Source organism: Prionailurus viverrinus, chromosome F1 (genome assembly GCF_022837055.1).
Source record: "Prionailurus viverrinus isolate Anna chromosome F1, UM_Priviv_1.0, whole genome shotgun sequence".
In the NCBI taxonomy this organism is placed as follows: domain Eukaryota; kingdom Metazoa; phylum Chordata; class Mammalia; order Carnivora; family Felidae; genus Prionailurus; species Prionailurus viverrinus.
Genome location: NC_062577.1, coordinates 11,087,453 through 11,105,802, shown reverse-complemented (window position 1 = coordinate 11,105,802; position 18,350 = coordinate 11,087,453). Strand labels below are relative to the sequence as shown.

At 41.8% G+C, this 18,350-nt stretch overlaps 1 protein-coding gene and 1 long non-coding RNA gene across 4 annotated transcripts in view; one reads left to right on the top strand and one right to left on the bottom strand.

The window, feature by feature from the left end:
- LOC125154985 (uncharacterized) overlaps positions 1 to 18,350 on the top strand; it is a 229,689-nt gene that overhangs the window by 59,954 nt on the left and 151,385 nt on the right. The window lies entirely within an intron of this gene.
- The window catches only part of FMO2 (flavin containing dimethylaniline monoxygenase 2), a 30,605-nt gene continuing 23,443 nt past the window's right edge, over positions 11,189 to 18,350 (bottom strand). The window contains exons 6-9 of one of the 3 annotated variants that reach the window (XR_007148008.1): positions 17,073 to 17,428; positions 14,485 to 14,557; positions 14,016 to 14,176; positions 13,348 to 13,470 (exon numbers count right to left, since the gene is read on the bottom strand). Coding sequence is in view for 2 of the 3 variants with exons in the window: in XM_047839702.1 (XP_047695658.1) it covers positions 13,119 to 13,470; positions 14,485 to 14,557; positions 17,073 to 17,428 (781 nt within the window). In the remaining variant the exon portion in view is untranslated. Of the gene's footprint in view, positions 14,177 to 14,484; positions 14,558 to 17,072; positions 17,429 to 18,350 lie in introns of all 3 variants that reach the window. The other 2 variants (XM_047839702.1, XM_047839703.1) reach the window with 2 other exon arrangements.

Sequence of the window (18,350 nt, the reverse complement as noted above, 5' to 3'; positions counted from 1 at the left end):
GGTGAGGGTGCGAGGCTTTGTGTGGACATTCATCCCTCCTTTCCCCTTCAGATACTGATGCAGCTCAGGGAACATGGCCCTGTCCCCACTGGCACAGGCGGAGGGTCATCTGTCCCCAGGCCATGCAAGAATGCTGAGAGGCAATATAGTGCATTGGTGAAGCAACCAGGCTCTAGACCAGATTGCCTGGGTTAAAGCTCAGTTCTGCCAGTCACTACCGTGTGATCTTGGGCAAGTTATTTAACCCCTCTGTGCATCATAAAAATTGAGGAAATAGTGGTAGTTTCCTTGTAGTGTTTGGTGAGAATCAAGGGAGTCAACACATCAGATGATTTAGAACTGTTCCTGGCATGTAACAAATGCTTAATAAATATAAGCGATTATAACTATGAAACCATTTCCCAAAATTGGTGTCCTCCTCTGCCTTTCCCATTAGTAAGTTTCTGCTCTTTTAATTCCTATACGTTTTGGCCAGTTCATCCACATTTAACAGTGAATCATGTGATTTAGAGTTGTTCCCTAATACATTTTTGTGACAATTGTATCTCCTCACTTTAGTGAGTTTTGAAAGCGCATGGGTCCCAGAGTCAATGTAAGAAGTGCCCCTGAAGGCATTGTTTTCCTGAACATTTGCTATTTTCTCGTTGCACAGATGAGCTTTTTCCACAAAACTGGACATACATCTTTCGTTTTTGAGAGAAATAGCTCAACTATAGAGACTTCATCTGCTTTGCTCTCTGCTGGGGCCTCTGTGGCCAGGGAAGTCCTTGGAACAGAATACAACAGGTGCTCAATAAATAGTTCTAGAATGAAATGGAAAGGCCCATTTATTTTCAGGTGTTATGTAAAAGTGTCTTCCCCGAAGCTACTAGCTCTGATTTACTGGGAGAGAGCTGGTAGGCCCCTTTAGGGGAAGTCACGCTCTAGATCCTAATGGATACCATAGAAACACAACCTCATACAATTTTCCCTGCCTTGCGTCCTAGAGAAATAAAATGACCCTACATTTAGAGAGACAGCTGATGTAATGAAATGAATATGGGTGTTGGGACCAGACACATCTATTTCAAATCCCTGCTCTATCAGCCTGGCGCATAGGAAAATATCCCCTCTGGGCCTCACTTTCCTCATTTGTAAAATGGGACATCCTGCTCTTCATTTTTGTGAGACATAGTAGACATTCAATGAAGAATATCCACTTTTTAAAAAAAGATTTTATTTTATTTTTTCCTTTTTCAAGTTTTAATTTAAATTCATTAGTTAACATACAGTGTATTATTAGTTTCAGGTGGTGAATTTAGTGATCCATCACTTACAACACCCAGTGCTCATCACGAGTGCCCTCCTTAATCCTGATCACCTATTTAACCCATCCCTCACCAACCTCCTCTCTGATTAAACCCATCCCCCACCCACCAGATTTTATTTTTTTATTTGAGAGAGAGAGAGTGCATGTGCATACAAGCAGGGCGGGGGGTGGATGGGGCAGAGGGAGAGAGAGAGATTCTGAGGCAGGCTCCAGGCTTGGCACGGAGCCTGATATGGGGGACTTGATCCCATGAAATGTGAGATCATGACCTGAGCCAAAATCAAGAGTCGGATGCTCAACCAGCTGAGCCACTCAGGGAGCCCCAAGAGTATTATGGGAAAAATGACTCTCAGAATGAAGAGAGGAATTGCATATATCACTATGATATCTGCAGCTGTGTGCAGAAGCATGCTGGCTCTGTAAAGACAGCAGGTCTGATTATAATGGGATACTCATGCCCTCAGCAAGGGACCAGGAAACAAAGCAGTTTCCTTTTGGAAGGGGAGAGGGCAGAGCCATTTGCAGTAGCTGGATTGAGAAGGAAGGGAAATTTCCCTAGCATGGCTCCACTGAGACTAGAGGTCAGCAGGTGGAGATCAAATTTCTCCGGAGAGAGGCTAGTCAGTGTATATTCTGCCATGTTTCCAGGGTGGTGTCCCATGGAGGAAAAATGGGCTTCTGGTATGGCAAGAACCAGTGTGTATGTTTCCTTGACTAGGATGTTGTAGCTTCAGGTACATGTTGCTGAATGAAAGCACCAAACTGGTTCTATAAGAAGAAAAGGACCCGTCACGTTGTATGTCAATTATATTTCAATAATAAATTTTGGAAGGAGAAGAAAGAGGAGAAGGAGGAGGGGAAAGAAGGAGAAGGAGAAATGCATCCACTCCAGCTGTTAGCCTGGTCAGAGGGAGGGCCAGCCAGGGACCTGGCTCCCTGTGAGGTAACTGTGGAGACCTTGGGCAAGGAAATCAACTGCCTTGGGCTCACTTTGCAAAAAAGGATAACCATATCAACTCTTAGTCCAAGGGCCTGACCCAGTACTGTAAACATTTGCCCCTAAGCATTTGAAGGATCGTTGCAAACAGAAGGATTAGATTTATGGGAAATGGTGGAACTGAAGACGTTACTTACATGAAGGCAAATTTTAGTTCCATATAAGCACTTTACAGCATTTCAAGCTCTGATATTTGTGCAGAGTCTGTAAGATTATTTTATGGAAATATTGTAAGTAGGAGAGTAGTAGGTAATGTAAAGGGTGGAATCAAATGCCCTTTAGGATTCTGTTAACTCAGATTCCACGATTCATTCATGGATTAGTCTAGCCGTCAAACACTCAATGAGGGGCTTCTGTGATCCGAAGCCCTGGGCGAGGTATTGTGAGTATGAAAGATGAATAAGGTGTGATGCCTTCTTTAGAGTAGCTATCCCTCTGGCGGGGAAGTCAGGATGATAAATAGATCATTGCAGTATTCTGTGTCACGCGCTAAGACAGAGTCGTGTCTTATGTACGCCTTGCAATAAGAGCATGAAGGAAGAGGCTCATACTGTGACTTTGGGGTGATAGGAAAGCAATACTGAGGAATACTAGTTGCTTCAGGTTTTGAAGTTTGAAAAGAATGCCAGTGGGCAGAAGAGGGAAGGAAATGAGCTATAGAGATAGGGAGCAGCAAAAGTAGCCGCCAGAGACGGTCAATGGACGCCTCTACGAATGCCCAGCTCCCCAGTGAGCTTGAAACTTACAGGAAATAGCATGTTCCCCACAAGAGGAGACTATCACGGTGTTGATTCACTGGATCAGGTCTGTTAATCTTCTCTCTGCTCAAGGTTATATGTTTGCCTAAAGTGGGGGCATTTCCTTTGACTCGTTTCTTATTTTCCCTTTCTCTCTCTCTCTTTTTTAAAAGTTTATTTATTTATTTTGAGAGAGAGAGAGAATGAGTGTGGGAGGGGCAGAGAGACAGAGAGAGAGAGAGGGAGAGAGAGAATCCCAAGCAGGCTCCACACCATCAGTACAGAACGTGACATGGGACTTGAACTCACAAACCCTGAGATCATGACCTGAGCCGAAGTCGGACGCTTAACCGACTGAGCCACCCAGGCGCCCCTCTTTGTCTTATTTTCTATAGTGAGTGGCACACTTGGTCTGTACTAGTAGTTGCATAAACACTTGGCAATGAGTTGACTTCCTGGTGGGTAAAATGAATGAATTCACCACAGTATATCCTTTTTAATAAAAAAAAAATTAACTGAGCGAATATTTACTGGGAGCTAATATCAGAACACAAGGCTGGACCTGCCATTCCCCAAATGGTGTGCAGAGGTGCTGTGAATGATTTTAAAATATCCAGGAAAACACATGTATGTTGAATTCGGAGCAAAGCTGATGGGTAGTTGATAGTTTTAATATCAGTTAGAGCTGTGTTATGTTAGATGATGTCATATTTTTGCAAAGCTGGGTTTTCGGCAGTTGCAATGTTAAAAAAGCAAGTACTACACAGAAAGTGCTTGGATACCAGCACTGAGTGCACAATGATACAATATCGTTTTCTTAATGTTTATTTTATTTTTGAGAGAGAGAGAGAGAGAGAGAGAGAGAGAGAGAGAATGCGTGTGCAAGTGCGCGTGCACGTGTGCATGAGCGGGGGAGGGGCAGAAAGAGCCGGGGACAGAGGATCCACAGCTGGCTCTGTGCTGACAGCAGACAGCCCGATGTGGGGCTCAAACTCATGAAGCATGAGATTATGACATAAGCTGAAGTCCAACCCTTAACCGACTGAGCCACCCAGGTGCCCCATGATATAATGTCCTTAAGTGGGCCATGCATTTCAAGACTAAGAAGAGACAGTAGATTTAGCTGGATGGATGGCAGTTGGGGGAGGGGTGAAGGTGCCTACTTGGCCCCTGGGAACAGATGAGCACAAGCTGGTAAGAAACTGAGGTCAGAGCAGGGCCGTGCTTTGTGATTCCTGTGTTCCCGCAGCTGTTCCTCGCCTGCTCAAGCCCATTCCTAACCACATAAGAAAAATTCTGCTAGGATTTAAATTTATCTTGTCAGTTACAAGGCCACAGAGTTTCCCTAGGCTGGAGGAGAAATGAAGAAGTAATGAAGGACTGAGACTCAGCTCCACCATCTGTAAATCAGAAGACATTAAACTGGGTATCTATAAAAGATTTCCAAAACCTTTGAGAGTTATAGTGAATTCATCTGGGAGTGGGGTTAACAAGAGAGATCTGACCATAGAAACTCAAGAAACTTTGTCACAATGCATAGAATGGAGCACTTTTAACAACGGGAAAAGGACAACTCAGATGCCAACGGGGGGTTACTTATCTTTCCCAACTTGTGCCAAATGGGAGGTAATTCTGTCCTGAAGCACAATAACAAAACAGAAAAAATCTGGGTCCCACCTCCCTAATTCAAAGAAAGCAGAGATTATATCTGGTTACTTACTTTATGTAGTTACTTTAATGTACTGGAATTCCCACGGTTCCCACTATAGTTTGGACTCTGGAGCCAGCAGGAATTGAAATGGATGAGCACAAGCCAATGTTGTCCTAGCAGGCCCTGGCTCCGGATGAACTGGGACTAAGAGATAAGGAATGTTATGCAAAATTTGGGACCTAAGGTTAGTCTTTGCTTACATTTTAACTTGATTAATGGTACAATCATGCTAAGAGAAAAACATTGCCTGGTGGGTGATATGCCCTTTAGACTCACACTTCACCCTGCAGAATAGAAATTAACTTAGTGAGTCACAGCGGCATCTTAACTGTTCATCAACTTCGCTGTTCAAAGGGAGCAAATAAGACAATCATGTCAATAGCTGCTATACCAAAGGTTCACTTTTAAAGTTTTGATCCATTTAACATTGTTTTTATTTATTTGGTTTTTTTTAATGTTTATTTATTTTCCAGAGAGAGGGAGCAAGTAGGAGAGGGGCAGAGAGAGAGAGAGAGAGAGAGAGAGAGAGAGAACCCCAAGCAGGCTCTGTGCTGTCAGCACAGAGCCCAATGAGGGAATGTTGAACCCACAAACCATGAGATCATGACCTGAGCCGAAACCAAGAGTCAGACGCTTAGCTGACAGCCACTTGGGTGCCCTTCACATTATTATTTTTAAACCATACATCACCCACATTGTTAAATTCATTTTTAAAAGACTTCTTAAGTACAGATGATTGCCCAGACATTTGGGAAATGTAACAAACATCTGGGTAGATCATGACTTTTGGAGTCACAAGTCCTGGGTTTGAGTACTCTCTTCACCAGTTATTACCAGAATAATCTTGGGAAAATTATATAACTTTTTAAAGCTTCAGCTTATTCAATTAAAATAAACATAATAATACCTAACTCAGATGGTTGTGGTGGGGATTAGATGGGATAATCCACGCAGAGATTTTTTTTGCATAGTAAACACTGAGTGGCTGCAATGAAGGTGATAACGATGTCATTGCCAGGACAGATAAGGTGTCTTGGTTATGGACTTGTGGTATTGAAATGACTCCCACAGGCAGAGAGAGTAAACGTCAGGACCGATTGGTAAGATTGAAGCAGGGAGAAGGTTCTGGAAGAATAAATCTTTTTCTTGATTTTCATTATGGTATAACCACACCCTTCAGCTCTGTATCTAGACAGCCTTGTGTATCACCCAGTCTGTTGCTGGCTCATTAGGCTTACCCTTTACCTTGCTTCTGGCGAAAGACTTGGCACGGAGACAGCACTGTTAGCTGTGTGGAGTTCAGCTGCCTTCCTGCAGCTATGAGGACAATATTTGAATCATTTCAAAGTTTAGTTTTTACCCAGAAAGGGAGCCCTCAAAAGTGGTATTAGTTCAAGCATGTTTTTAAAAACCAGAGTATCTTTGACGTCAAGTCAGGGACACCTTGAGAACTAGGGCCACAATTAGTGTCCCAAACCCCAGTACTTAGGCATTTACTTCCCCCACCCCAAAGTTTAGTTAAATTCGAGTTAACTAACATATAGTGTAATGTTGGTTTCAGGAATAGAATTTAGTGATTCATCACTCATATGTAACACCCATCATAACAAGTGCCCTCCTTAATACCCATCACCCATTTAGCCCATCCCCCTCCCACTTCTCTCCATCAATCCTCGGTTTGTTCTCTATTGTTAAGAGTCTCTTATGGTTTGCTTCCCTCTCTTCCCCCCCCACTCATATGTTCGTCTGTTTTGTTTCCTAAATTTCACATTTGAGTGAAATCATATGATATTTGTCTAGCTCCATCCGCATCATTGACAATGGCAAGATTTCATTCTTTTTTAAAAAAATGTTTATTCACTTTTGAGGGAGGAGGGGGAGAAGGGGCAGATAGAGGGGGACAGAGGATTCAAAGCGAGCTCTGTGCCGACAGCAGAAAGAGCAAGGCAGGGCTTGAACTCACGAACTGTGAGATCATGACCTGAGTTGAAGTCAGATGCTTCACCAACTGAGCCATCCAGATGCCCTAAGATTTCACTCTGTTTGATGGCTGAGTAATATTTCATTGGATATATATACCACATCTTCTTTATCCGTTCATCAGTTGATGGACACTTGGCGTAGGCACTTACCTTGATATGTACATGCATCTTTGGCACATGCCTAGTAGTAAGGTCACTAGGCCTTACCAGGCATGCTGCTGACATAAGTAGAAACAAAGAACTTAAAACGTTGCTTGAGCCTAAACATGATCATTGATCAGATCATCTCATTTTTCTTAATTAGCAAGAGACTTGTAGTAATTAAAAATGAGAAGATTGGCTTTCAGTGACACCTTTACTTTCTGCTATTTTTAGGGCTTATTGTAAATTAGCTGTGCTTGAGGCCATGGAATGGAGAAAGCTATCCAGGCCCTTTTTGAGCCCTAGGAAGCCAGATTGGTAGACAATCATGCTTTTTAGGAAGTATTTTGGACTTTCTGCCTTCTGGGTGCATGGTAGGATAGAACTTCTTGGTCTCTTGGTGTTTGGCTGGGAACATGTGACTAGTTCTGGTCGGTGAAATGTGGGCCAAAGTAACATATGTCCTTTCTGGGCTCAGAGCTGTTAATTGCCAGTGTAAGACCAGAGAGCACTTTCTTTTTCTTCACGGTGGCTATAGCTACTTTCAGACTTTCAACCAGGCTGTTCCATTAGCCTGGATGCCTGAGTGACTCTGATGAGCAGAGCCTAGCCTCCAGTGGATACATAACGTGAAAGAGGAAGGATCTTTGTCTTATTTCAAGGTTTTGAGCTTTGGGGATTGGTTGTTAGTGCACCATACCTGGCTTCTATTGATGGATGCACTAGAATGATGTTTCTGGCTTCTTCACTGTATTTCTAAATTATCTTCTGAAGTCTCTCCACCCTCCCTCCCCCACCCTGCTCTGATGCGGAGCGGAGTTGAAAGAGAGTGTAGAATTTACTTAGCTTTAGTAAATTAGACCCACCCAGTGCAATTTTTTCTTTCTCCCTCTAAAAATTAAAGACAGCCACAAGTCCTACCCCTCAGCTCTCCCACTCCCCCAGAAGAAAGCATCAAGAGGCTCCACAGTTGCCTTTCTTGATGGTGATTGGTTGACTGATATTCCTAAGAGTGGGTAACTCCCTAAGTCCCTTTCACATTGAGGTTGTTCTTTTTCTTTTTGTGAGAACACACCTGCAGACTAGTAGTACTGAAAGGACAGGTGGAGAGGGTACCGTGCCTACTGAAGGTCAAATATTTTACTTGGAATGGGTCCTTTCTCTGCCAACAGTGGTGAATCAGTGACTAGTCTTGTTGCTTTTAGGTTTTTTTTTCTCTACTCAGAGTCCCCCTTAAAATTTGTGACTGGTTTAGTGGTCACAAACTCCTTTAGTTTTTTCTTTTTCTTTCTTTTTTTTTTTTTTTTTTTTTTTTTGTCTGGGAAACTCTCTCTCTCTCTCTATTCTGAATGACAGCTTTGCTGGATAAAGAATTATTGGCTGCACATTTTTCCCATTCACCACATTGAATATTTCTGCCATTCCTTTCTTGCTTGCCAAGTTTCTGTGGACAGATCTGCAGTGAACCTGATCTATCTTCCCTTGTAGGTTAAGGACTATTTTCCCTTGCTGCTTTCAGGATTCTTTCCTTGTCTGTGTATTTCGTGAATGTGGTTAGGATATGCCTTGGTGATGGTTGGGTTTTGTTGACTTTCATGGGAGTTCTCTCTGCTTCTTGGATTTTGATGTCTGTGTCCTTTCCCAGATTAGGAAAGTTTTAGTGATAATTTGTTTGAATAAACCTTCTGCCCCTTTTTCTCTCTCTTCATCTTCTGGGACTCCTGTGATACAAATGTTATTCCATTTAACAAGTTGCCGAGTTCCCTAAGTCTGCCTTCATGATCCATTACCTTTATTTTCTTCTTCTTTTCAGCTTCAGTATTTTCCATAATTTTATCTTCTGTGTCACTGATTCACTCCTCTGTTTTATCCCTCTTCATTTTTATGGTCTCCTTATGGGTTTGCATTTTCAGTTATAGCATTTTTAATTTCAGCCTGACTAGATTTTAGTTCTTTTATCTCTAGTGTCTTCTATGCTTTTCTCAAGCCCAGTGAATCCTTATAATCATTATTTTAAATTATAGTTCAGACATCTTATATCTGTATTGGTTAAATCTCTGGACATGAGATCTATTTCCTGTTCTTTCTTTTGGGGTGAATTTTCCATCTCATCATTTTGTCTAGGAAAAAAATAAGGGAAGAAAACAAAAACAAAACAAAACAAACAAACACACACACACACACACACAAAACAAAGAAAAAAACAAGGAAAAGAAATTAAAAAACCCCAAAAACTAGATCCTGGCTGTGTTTTGGTCTGCTTTTTAAAACAATCTATATTGCCCCCGCAACCACCCAAAAGCAAGGCAGAGTCCCAGGAGTGACCGTATGGACTGAGGATCCCCTGGGTCCCAAGAAGAGTGGGTGGCTCCAACATGCTGCACTGTTTATTATAGATAAATAAAATGAAATGAAATGAAAACAAACAAAAAATTTAAAAATATATATATAAATAAAAATTAAAATAATAATAAATAAGGAATAGAAAAGAATAAGAAAATAAGTGAAAAAAATAAAATAAAGAATATAAGTAAAAAGGAAGTGAGATCCTATTTCCCCTAGAGCTGAAGATTGCAGCACTCTATGATCAGTAGACTTGGTGTGAGTGAGTTGTTTGTGTTGGTCTTCTGGGGGAGGGGAATGCTGGGCTCATTCTCCTGCTGTCTTGTTCAGTGGAAATACACCTCCAGGGCACAGGGTGGGTGAGGCTTGGTGTAGGTAGCTTAGGCCTCCACTAGGTGGTGCTGATTTGCTCCTTGAAGACTTTCAGCGCTGATGGGTGGGATGAATATGGTGGTGCCACATTCTTTAGCTCTGGAGCTGAAAGTTTGTGCCCCCCCACTCTTTGGGGGAACCCTCACAGAAGAACAATCAGTCATCCCTCTTGTGTCCCTGGTTTCTGTCAGGACCCTGCGTTCACCCTGCCTGTGTCCGAGCTTCTTTTATCGCAGGCGTGTGACTGAGTTTCAAAACTCCAAATTTTAGAAACTTTTGCAGCCTGGACCAGTGCTGTTCCTCTGGGGGAGGGTCTTGCCATACTTGTGCAACAGCACAAGTGTTTGCCAGCCCGTGCTAGGAAGTGATCACATGATCATGCAGTGGTTCAGAGTTTATAGCAAAGTAGAGCAGAAAGCTGGCACCCTGGCTCACTGCCCTCAGCCAGAGTCCCTGCTCCTGTGCCTGGGAACAGTGCAGCATGTGGGAGCCACCCATTCTTCTTGCGACCCAGGGGATCCTCAGTCCATACTGTCACTCCTGGGACTCCGCCTTGCTCTGCCACCCGAGTACCTTTAAGTCAGGCACGTCCCATGGTAGTGGACTTCTAAAGACTCAGACTTTGTGCCCTGCTGCTTATAATACTTTGTGGTAGTCTCCATGAGCAGGGCTCCCTCCCCGCTGGTGTACCCACAGTTATATCTCCCCTGAGTCAACGCTCAGCACTTCCTGCCTTCCGAAAGGTGGTGGCTTTTCTACTTGTAGACCACCAGTTTTTGTTCTCTCAGACGTCTGATTGATTTCTTGGGTGTTCAGCATGCTTTGATAACTATCTAGCTATGCTAGAGGGATGCACCAAGCTTAGGGTCCCTCTATTTCTCTGCCATCTTAATTCCTCCTCCAAGAATCTGCACTTCTAGAAGCTCCCTGAGATAGTCTGTGGGTTGTAGTTTGGAACAAACTATCCTAGGTGATTTGTCTGGGATAGTTTCCTGTTTCAGGGTATATAGAGGCAGAAGAATAAACTTGGATGAGTCTTCCTTAGTGAATCTCAGACTCTGGAAATGAACTATTTATGTTTTTAAAAAGATTTCGGAATATTTGGAAAGATTTCAAGAGATCATCCTCTTTCTAAAACTTTCAAGGTTATACATTTAATAATAATTTTGTCCTAATGGAGCTATTTTCCCCACTGATTCAGTATCAACCTGACACTTGTTTCTCAATTCGTTCCACTGTAAAAGTAGGATAATAACCATAGTTACTTCCCTGGTAGTGGTAACGATGAATGAAGCAAGTTATGAAAAATAATTGGGACGACAAAGAAATTGGCAGACTTTCTCCCTAAAGGGCCAGATAGTAAAATATTTTAGGCTTTGTGAGTCCTACTGTTTCTATCACAGCTGCTCAACTCCGCCATTGTAGCTTGCAAGTGGCCACAGACCATCAATGTATGTTGTGACTGTGTTCCAATAAAACTTTATTTATAGAAATAGGTAGTACACTGGATTTAACCTACCAGAAGTAGTTCACCTTCTCTTGCTATACAAGATTGATAAATTCTATTATTAATGATATAAAGGCTTGCAAATAATCTTTAATAATTAGCAAAATAATCAGTTTTTAATCAAGAAGTATACATACCATCTGCAATTTTTTCAAAGGAAACTGCTTATAGGAGCAATGAAAACAAATGTTGCATTTAAATGGTGGTGTTATTTCAATGGACTCTAAAGAAATAAAGCTTCCACTGATAGCGATTGTCATTACATTGCTCTAGGCACTTCAGAAACAAATCCAGGCCCAAGTAAAGAACAGTGTCCACAAAGGCTTTGGAAAAGTAAGAGGAGACATTTGTCTAAATCTCTAATCTCTGACCTTTTCCCTCTTCAGAAGGCTTTCATCTGGGTTTAGGGCATAGTTTATCTCCCAAAGCACACTTCATGGAAAGAATGGCTGTAGTGGACAGATAAACTGGATGTTTATTATGTTGCTCAAAGCTTACTGACATTGAATTGCTTGTGTCTTTTTTTAGATTTCAGTTCCAAGAAAATGTGTCTCCTAAAAAACTGGTATGCTTCCTTTCATCAGATGACGGAGATTACATATTGTTTTGCTTTTGCCTTGATTATAAAGTTAGAGCTATATACAAGGCTCAATCATTATAATGCTTTTCATCTACTTGGAACATATACTTCTTCCTTGGTGCTTATTTTTTCAAAATGTCAGTGGCTATTTGAAATGTTCTTGTATAGGTGTCTCGCACTGTTAATCCCTTCAAATGCTTTTTAGACCTAGCTTGACTATAAATCAAATATTATGAATCAATTAATTGGGGGTGCCTGGATAGTTTGGTTGGTTGAATATCTGACTCTTGATTTCAGCTCAGGTCGTGATCTCACAGTCGTGCGATCAAGCCCCACATTGGACTCCACGCCAAGTGTGGAGCTTGCTTAGGATTCTCTCTCCCCTTGTTCCTCTACTCCTCTTCCCCACTCATGTACTCTCTCTCTCTCACTCAAAAAAAAAATCAATTGATCATATTTGCAAGAAGAGTGCTATTATCTGTGTTAAGTTCCTCCCAAAGCAACATAGATATGATTATAAAGAAAATAAACTGTTAATAAGTACTTGATCAATAATAAGGGCTTTTGTCAATAAGTAGATTCTAGAGTCAAGCAAAACTGGGTTCAAATCCCAGCTCCACGACAAGACCAGCTGTATGGTCTTGGGCATGTTACCCAAATGCTCTGAGTCTCAGTTCCATCATCTGACAAGTGGGTATGATAGCCACACCCATCTAACAAAATTATCACAAGAATTAAATGAAGTGAATACTATACTGTGCACTTAGCACAATGTCTGGTCAATGGTAAGTACTAAATATGTATATAGCTATTATGGCATATTTATTTTTATTTTTACAGTGGATTTATGTCAAAGTATCAGAAATGTGGCTATTGGCTCAGCTTTCAACATGAGGTGCTAGAAGTCTGTCACATCATTGCCATCGTTTTTTGAGTCTATCCTCTCATTGTCATCTCCAGGATTTTTGAGCAATGCCCCACTAAGCAAATGGAGCATGATGTAACACCCAAGGACTTTGTTACCAAATACAGTCTGGGTAAGGGGACTATTAAGAGCATCACGCAGGGGATTAGATATTTACTCACTGTTGAAATTTTCCAATGTTTTAAGCCATGGGGCCTGCTTTTCATTCTGTGCATTTCTGTTTTTTTCCACACAACTGTGTTACGTAAGGGCTGGCAGCACTATGTACATGGCCATGTTATTTGTCCTTTTGGACAATCTGGCGAACTTGAGGAAAGGTTGGAATGGCCAAGACATTTCATGACGCCATTTTGGTGTTTTACACGGACCTAATTCTGCTAATTCTCTACAACCACCTCTCTGTTCCTATCAGCTCTGAAACATAGAATCTAGATTTAATATTTTTTCTTTTAGCCTTTTTTGTTTTTAAAGAGGAGCTGACTGACACTAAAGTCAAAAGCCTTACTCTGACAGATTAGAACCACTGAAGCTGGAAAAAAAAGGCCATAGAAATAGCAAGAAGCCCCAGGATTTTCAACAGGAAGGAAACTAGGAAATTAGATGAGGTTGTTAGTGCCTGTGTCTTTAAAGGCTTCAGTATCCTCTTTTTCTGAGTGATAATGGCACTTCTGGCTCCCTTCCACTGCCCAGGCCCAGTGAGCCGGTACTGGTAGGAGTTGCAGGGTCCGAAATAGAGCTTCATGGCCAGTTTGGGATCTTTTAGCAGGAGAGACAGGAGGTCTGGCTTCGCACCTATCTCTGAAGCGAGCTCGTCCAAGTAGTCGATATAATCGGTCTGCAGTGTCTGACTCTGACTCTTTCCAAACCTTAATGAAGAACGTAGAGAGGGCAGATTCACAAAATGTTATAAGTCACATAAGAACAGTAGCTGTTCGAGGGCTGTTGAAAGAAAGAAGGGCTGAGTGAATGAATAAATGAGTTTTGAATAAATCGCCAGTGGAAGGTGTGAGCTTATCTCATTAGAAGGCCCAGATCTCAGATTGAGAGTAGGCCGTGAAAGAAATAGTCATGAATTCATGGCAGTTCTGGGAATGTGACAAGGTTTAAAACCAGGATTATTACTTGGTATTTAGTGAGTAGCTTCAATTCTCCAGGCAAGTACAAATTAATCAAGATTGCTGCAAAGATTCATGAGCGAATGCAGATGAAATCTGAGCTCAGTGTCTTGCACAGAAAAGATACTTAATATTTACCTGCTAAATTATGAAAGTACTTGGCACTGTGGCTGGAACGTAATAGATGCTCAGTAAATGTTAGATTAATTAGAATTTAATCATGAGAAAACCCCTATATATGAGGCCCCCAAGTCAACTGTCCAAGGGTGCTTGATCACTACTGAACCCCATTCTACCGTATCACAAAGTATGCTTCTTTGAACTTTCGCTTCACATCAACTCCTTTTATAATTTAGTTTGATAGGACATCCCCCAGCCATCCTTCCAGAGACAGTCAGGCCATTGTCACCATCACTGCCCCATCCAATTTCCTCTCCAACCACAGAGAGCGGGCAACCTGAGAAGATATGGAATTGAACACAGGCATCACACAAAGCCGGATAAAATTAAGTCCAGGAAAAATGTCCTGATTTGGTAACACTTGTAGCTTTACGTAGTTGGTTCTTAAACTAATATGTATAAGAATCACCTAGGGAGAACATAAAAATACAGGTTTCTAGTCTCATCTGGAGGTTCTGATTCAGTTGGTTTGGGTTGTGACACAGGAAATGTTTAAGAAAGAGCTAGGTGGTTCTTGTGGGTAGTCAGATCACTATGCTTTGAGAAACACTGCTCTGTGTAAAGAATTAGAAAAAAAATTCTTACAGATCTATTCTTTTTTCATTCCTCTTGATAGTGTCTGCCATCATAGTCTTCTCTGAGGGCAAGGTACACAAGCCTAGAAATAAAAGGCTGGTTTGAGTAGTGGGTTTGGTTCAGTATCTTTGCTTTATCTAGTACTTGATTCCCACCATTAAACTCTGACCCCTGTTACGCCAGTCAGGGCTGCTGTGTTGTTGAACTTTGGGGTGTGCTGCTCTTCTTGAGTTCTAGGTGATGCTGCCCATAAGGGGAGCATGGGCTACTGTGTGAACTCTGAGGTGGAGGGAGTAAGAGAAGTGGCTGGAGAAGGAAGGTGAGCCTGAAGAGCTGGAAGCCATGCCAGGTGGCTTGAGCTGTATCCTGAAGGTGATAGGAAGCCATGGGAGGATTTTCTACAGGTGGTGACAAGATCAGATTTGCCTTTTGGAAAGATTCTTCTAGCTGCTGAATTTTGGAAAATGGGCTCCAGGGAAGTGAGATTAGTGGCAGCGAGACCAGTTAAGAGGCTGTTGAAGTAAGCCTGGTGGAGGTAAGGTTGAGCAGTGGGGACAGAGGAAGTAGATTGATGTAGGAGTTATCACTACGTGCTTGTGATTACATCTCTGTCCACGGGTGTTCTCGGGCATGTTGAAATGGTCAGTCTCCCCTGGATATGGCTGGTCATCAGACATACCAGAGTCAACGAGTCCATAACCAAGCGTGTCATTAAAGCCCTCCTGGTCAGACTTACATCTTCTTCCACACGTCCTCTCTCTTCCCTTCTTCTTCTTCTGTCCTCTCTATTCATAGCTCTGCTGTCCCCCCAGTTCCCATACTAGAGATCTGAGAGTCATCTGTGATTCCTGTCTCTCTCTCTCTCTGATTTTCTACATTCAGCTGATCATTATGTCCTGCGGATTTTATCCCTAATTATTTCTCACATTTCTATCACCTTCACTACTTTCTCTCTGCCTGGCTCAGCTGCATCGTGTTTCAGTAGAGACTTGCAGACCAGCCTTCTCACTGGTCTCCAAGACCTCATTCTTTTCTCCTTTCAAATCTATGTTCCACACTAATGCTGAACTAATCTATTGAAAATGTAAATCTGATAATGTCTCTTCTTTGCTTATAACCTCTCATTGGGTCCTCTGGCTGCAAAGCTTTCTAAAATGGAGATTCTAGGTCCTCAAGCCAGACTTAATCAGGGTCCCTAAGGGTCCACCAGATGATTTTTATGTGTAGCCAGATTTGGAAAGCGCTGACCTAAGTTTTGTATTGTAACCTTCTTAGCATGCCTTACAAAGGCTCCTGTGTCCTGGCCACTTCTCCAGAAAGAATAATCTCTCACCCCTCTCTGCCTCATGTGTCAGGTTCTGGGAACAACAGACAGCTTATAATTCTCCACATCCATCATGCCTCTGTGCTTTGGCTCAAGTGATTCCCTTTTTTGCACCTGAGAAACCTGGTCATCTAGGAAGTTTTCCTTGACCACATGCCCTCCTTTACCCCACTCTGCTGCTGCTAAGCATCCTTTCTCTTCTTCCTATACCCTCCATGCATTCTTCTACCAAAGCATTTTTCTTAGTATGTGGAAATGATCTGTTTAAATTTCTCTCTAGGGTTGCCTGGGTGGCTCAGTTGAGCATCTGACTCTTCATTTTGGCTCAGTCATGATCCCAGGATCATGGGATCAATGGGCTTCATGCTGAGCACCGAGCCTGCTTAAGATTCTCTCTCCCACTGCCCCTCTCCCCCACTTGTGTGTGCTCTCTCTCTCTCAAATAAAAAAAAAAAATTTCTCTCTATTCCACCAGGTTCCAGCACAAGGCTAGGTATTCAATGAGTTTTGGTTGAGCTGAATTTGAACCCTGGGGTCAGGGAGGAATGCAAAAGGCTGTACAGATACTTAGAAAACTTTCAATAGCTTTATGACTTTGTAAGGACCTGTGAGGTTGAGTTTCTTAACATATTAAGGGATGGGGCACCTGGGTGGCTCAGTTGGTTGAGCTTCTGACTTCGGTTCAGGTCATGATCTCACGGTTTGTGGTTCGAGCCCCATGTCAGGCTCTGTGCTGACAGCTCAGAGCCTGGAGCCTGCTTTAGATTCTGTGTCTCCCTCTCTCTCTGCCCCTCCCCTGATCACACTCTGTCTCACTCTCTCTCTCAAAAATAAATAAACATCTAAAAAATTAAAAAAAAAACATACTAAGGGTTAATTTTGAGTTAATGCAGAAAGGCCCTGGGTCTCTGGATTTGCATGTATTCAGAGGAATTTATAAACATCATCTAGGTAAAACTGGGAGTCATAGATCTTTTTTTTCTCAACTATTCTCTCATGATTCCAGGAAAGGATAGTATGTACTTAGCTTTATGACAATTGAAATTCGATGAACTTTCTAATATTTTTAAAGGATGAGTGCAGATATTTAGTATTATTTTATCTCTGTATTTGCTACTTTGAAAATTCTCCACTAACTTTTTAGGATGTTAATCTCATGAGAGCAGCCCAAGTTTGGCCACATTCTTACTGGCAACCTCTGTGTCTAAACTTACTATTGAGCAAGCTCCATCAGTTGTAAAACCCTTAGCCCCTCATTTGGCCCCTCACGTACCTTTGAAAACTCTGGTTGCCCAACGAGCTTGAAGTTCAACAGTTGGGAAAATGGAGCCTAGGGGCTGGATGAAACCAATGCATGCCAGAGTTGACTTCTCCAGGTGAGGAGGGAACATGTACTTATACAGTGAGACCGTATTATCCTTTACTTTAACAAGTGACTCTTCCAGGAAGGGAAAAGAGAAAGTATATCCCGTTGCAAAGACAATGACATCAATATCCTCCTCCACTGTTCCATCTTCAAAGATGGCGGAAGTTTCTGTGAGCTCTATCACTCTTGATTTCACCTTGATGGCTCCATAGAGTATACGACTTGGAAGATCATCATTTACTACAGGTTCTTTCATGAGATGTCTGAAACACCCAGAAGAAAATACTTAGAAGGAACATTTAACAAGGAGTCCTAGAACTCTCTTGATATTTTATGGGGTTGGGCTCTTTGAATGAGGTTTCTCAAATATCCACAAAACTTTCTTTCTTTTTTTTTTTTAAAGAGAGAGAGAGAGGAGGGGGAGGAGCAGAGGGAGAGGAAGTGAAAGAATCTGAAGCAGGCGCCACACCCAGCACAGAACCCTATGTGGGTTTGGATCTCACAACTATGAGATCACCATCTGAGCCAAAATCAAGAGTGAGATGCTCAACTGACTGGGCCACCCAGGTGCCCCTATCCATAAATCTTTCTAACTTAACTAGTTGGTCTACCCCGAACCTTACTATCTTGATAACTTTATTCTTATATCACAAATCTCTCCCTCAACAAAGAAGGGAAGGCATGTAAGTGATGTGGGTAAAAGACATTTCAAAAGAGGAGGCATTCCCAAGGACTTAACCAAAATACCAGGGTCAGTCCCTGAATATTCCAGTCATGATTATCCCATTGATATTTTCACTATTGTTTTATGTTATCTGCCTTTAATTATCATGCTGTTCCATTTAATCTCTATCTGATCATAAAGTAAGAAAGGAGAATTTAGTTAAATCCCCATTCGTTTTGAAACTTTATTAAGGGATTAGTATTACAATTAATGTATAAACTGAAGTTTGGGAATATTTGTTCATCCCAAATATCCACGGAGTCTCTGTATGTGATAGCATGGGTGATAAAGTCTGGTTGTATTTCTGGAATTCCTTTTTGTAGATTTGAGAAACATTTTTTTAATATAAGAAAATACATGCTACATGTATTAGATATCAGAGCTGAGCAGTCATATGGTGTTTGTTAAAAGATTCCGAAGCTCTTGTGTTTTGTGTATATATATATATATATATTTTTACG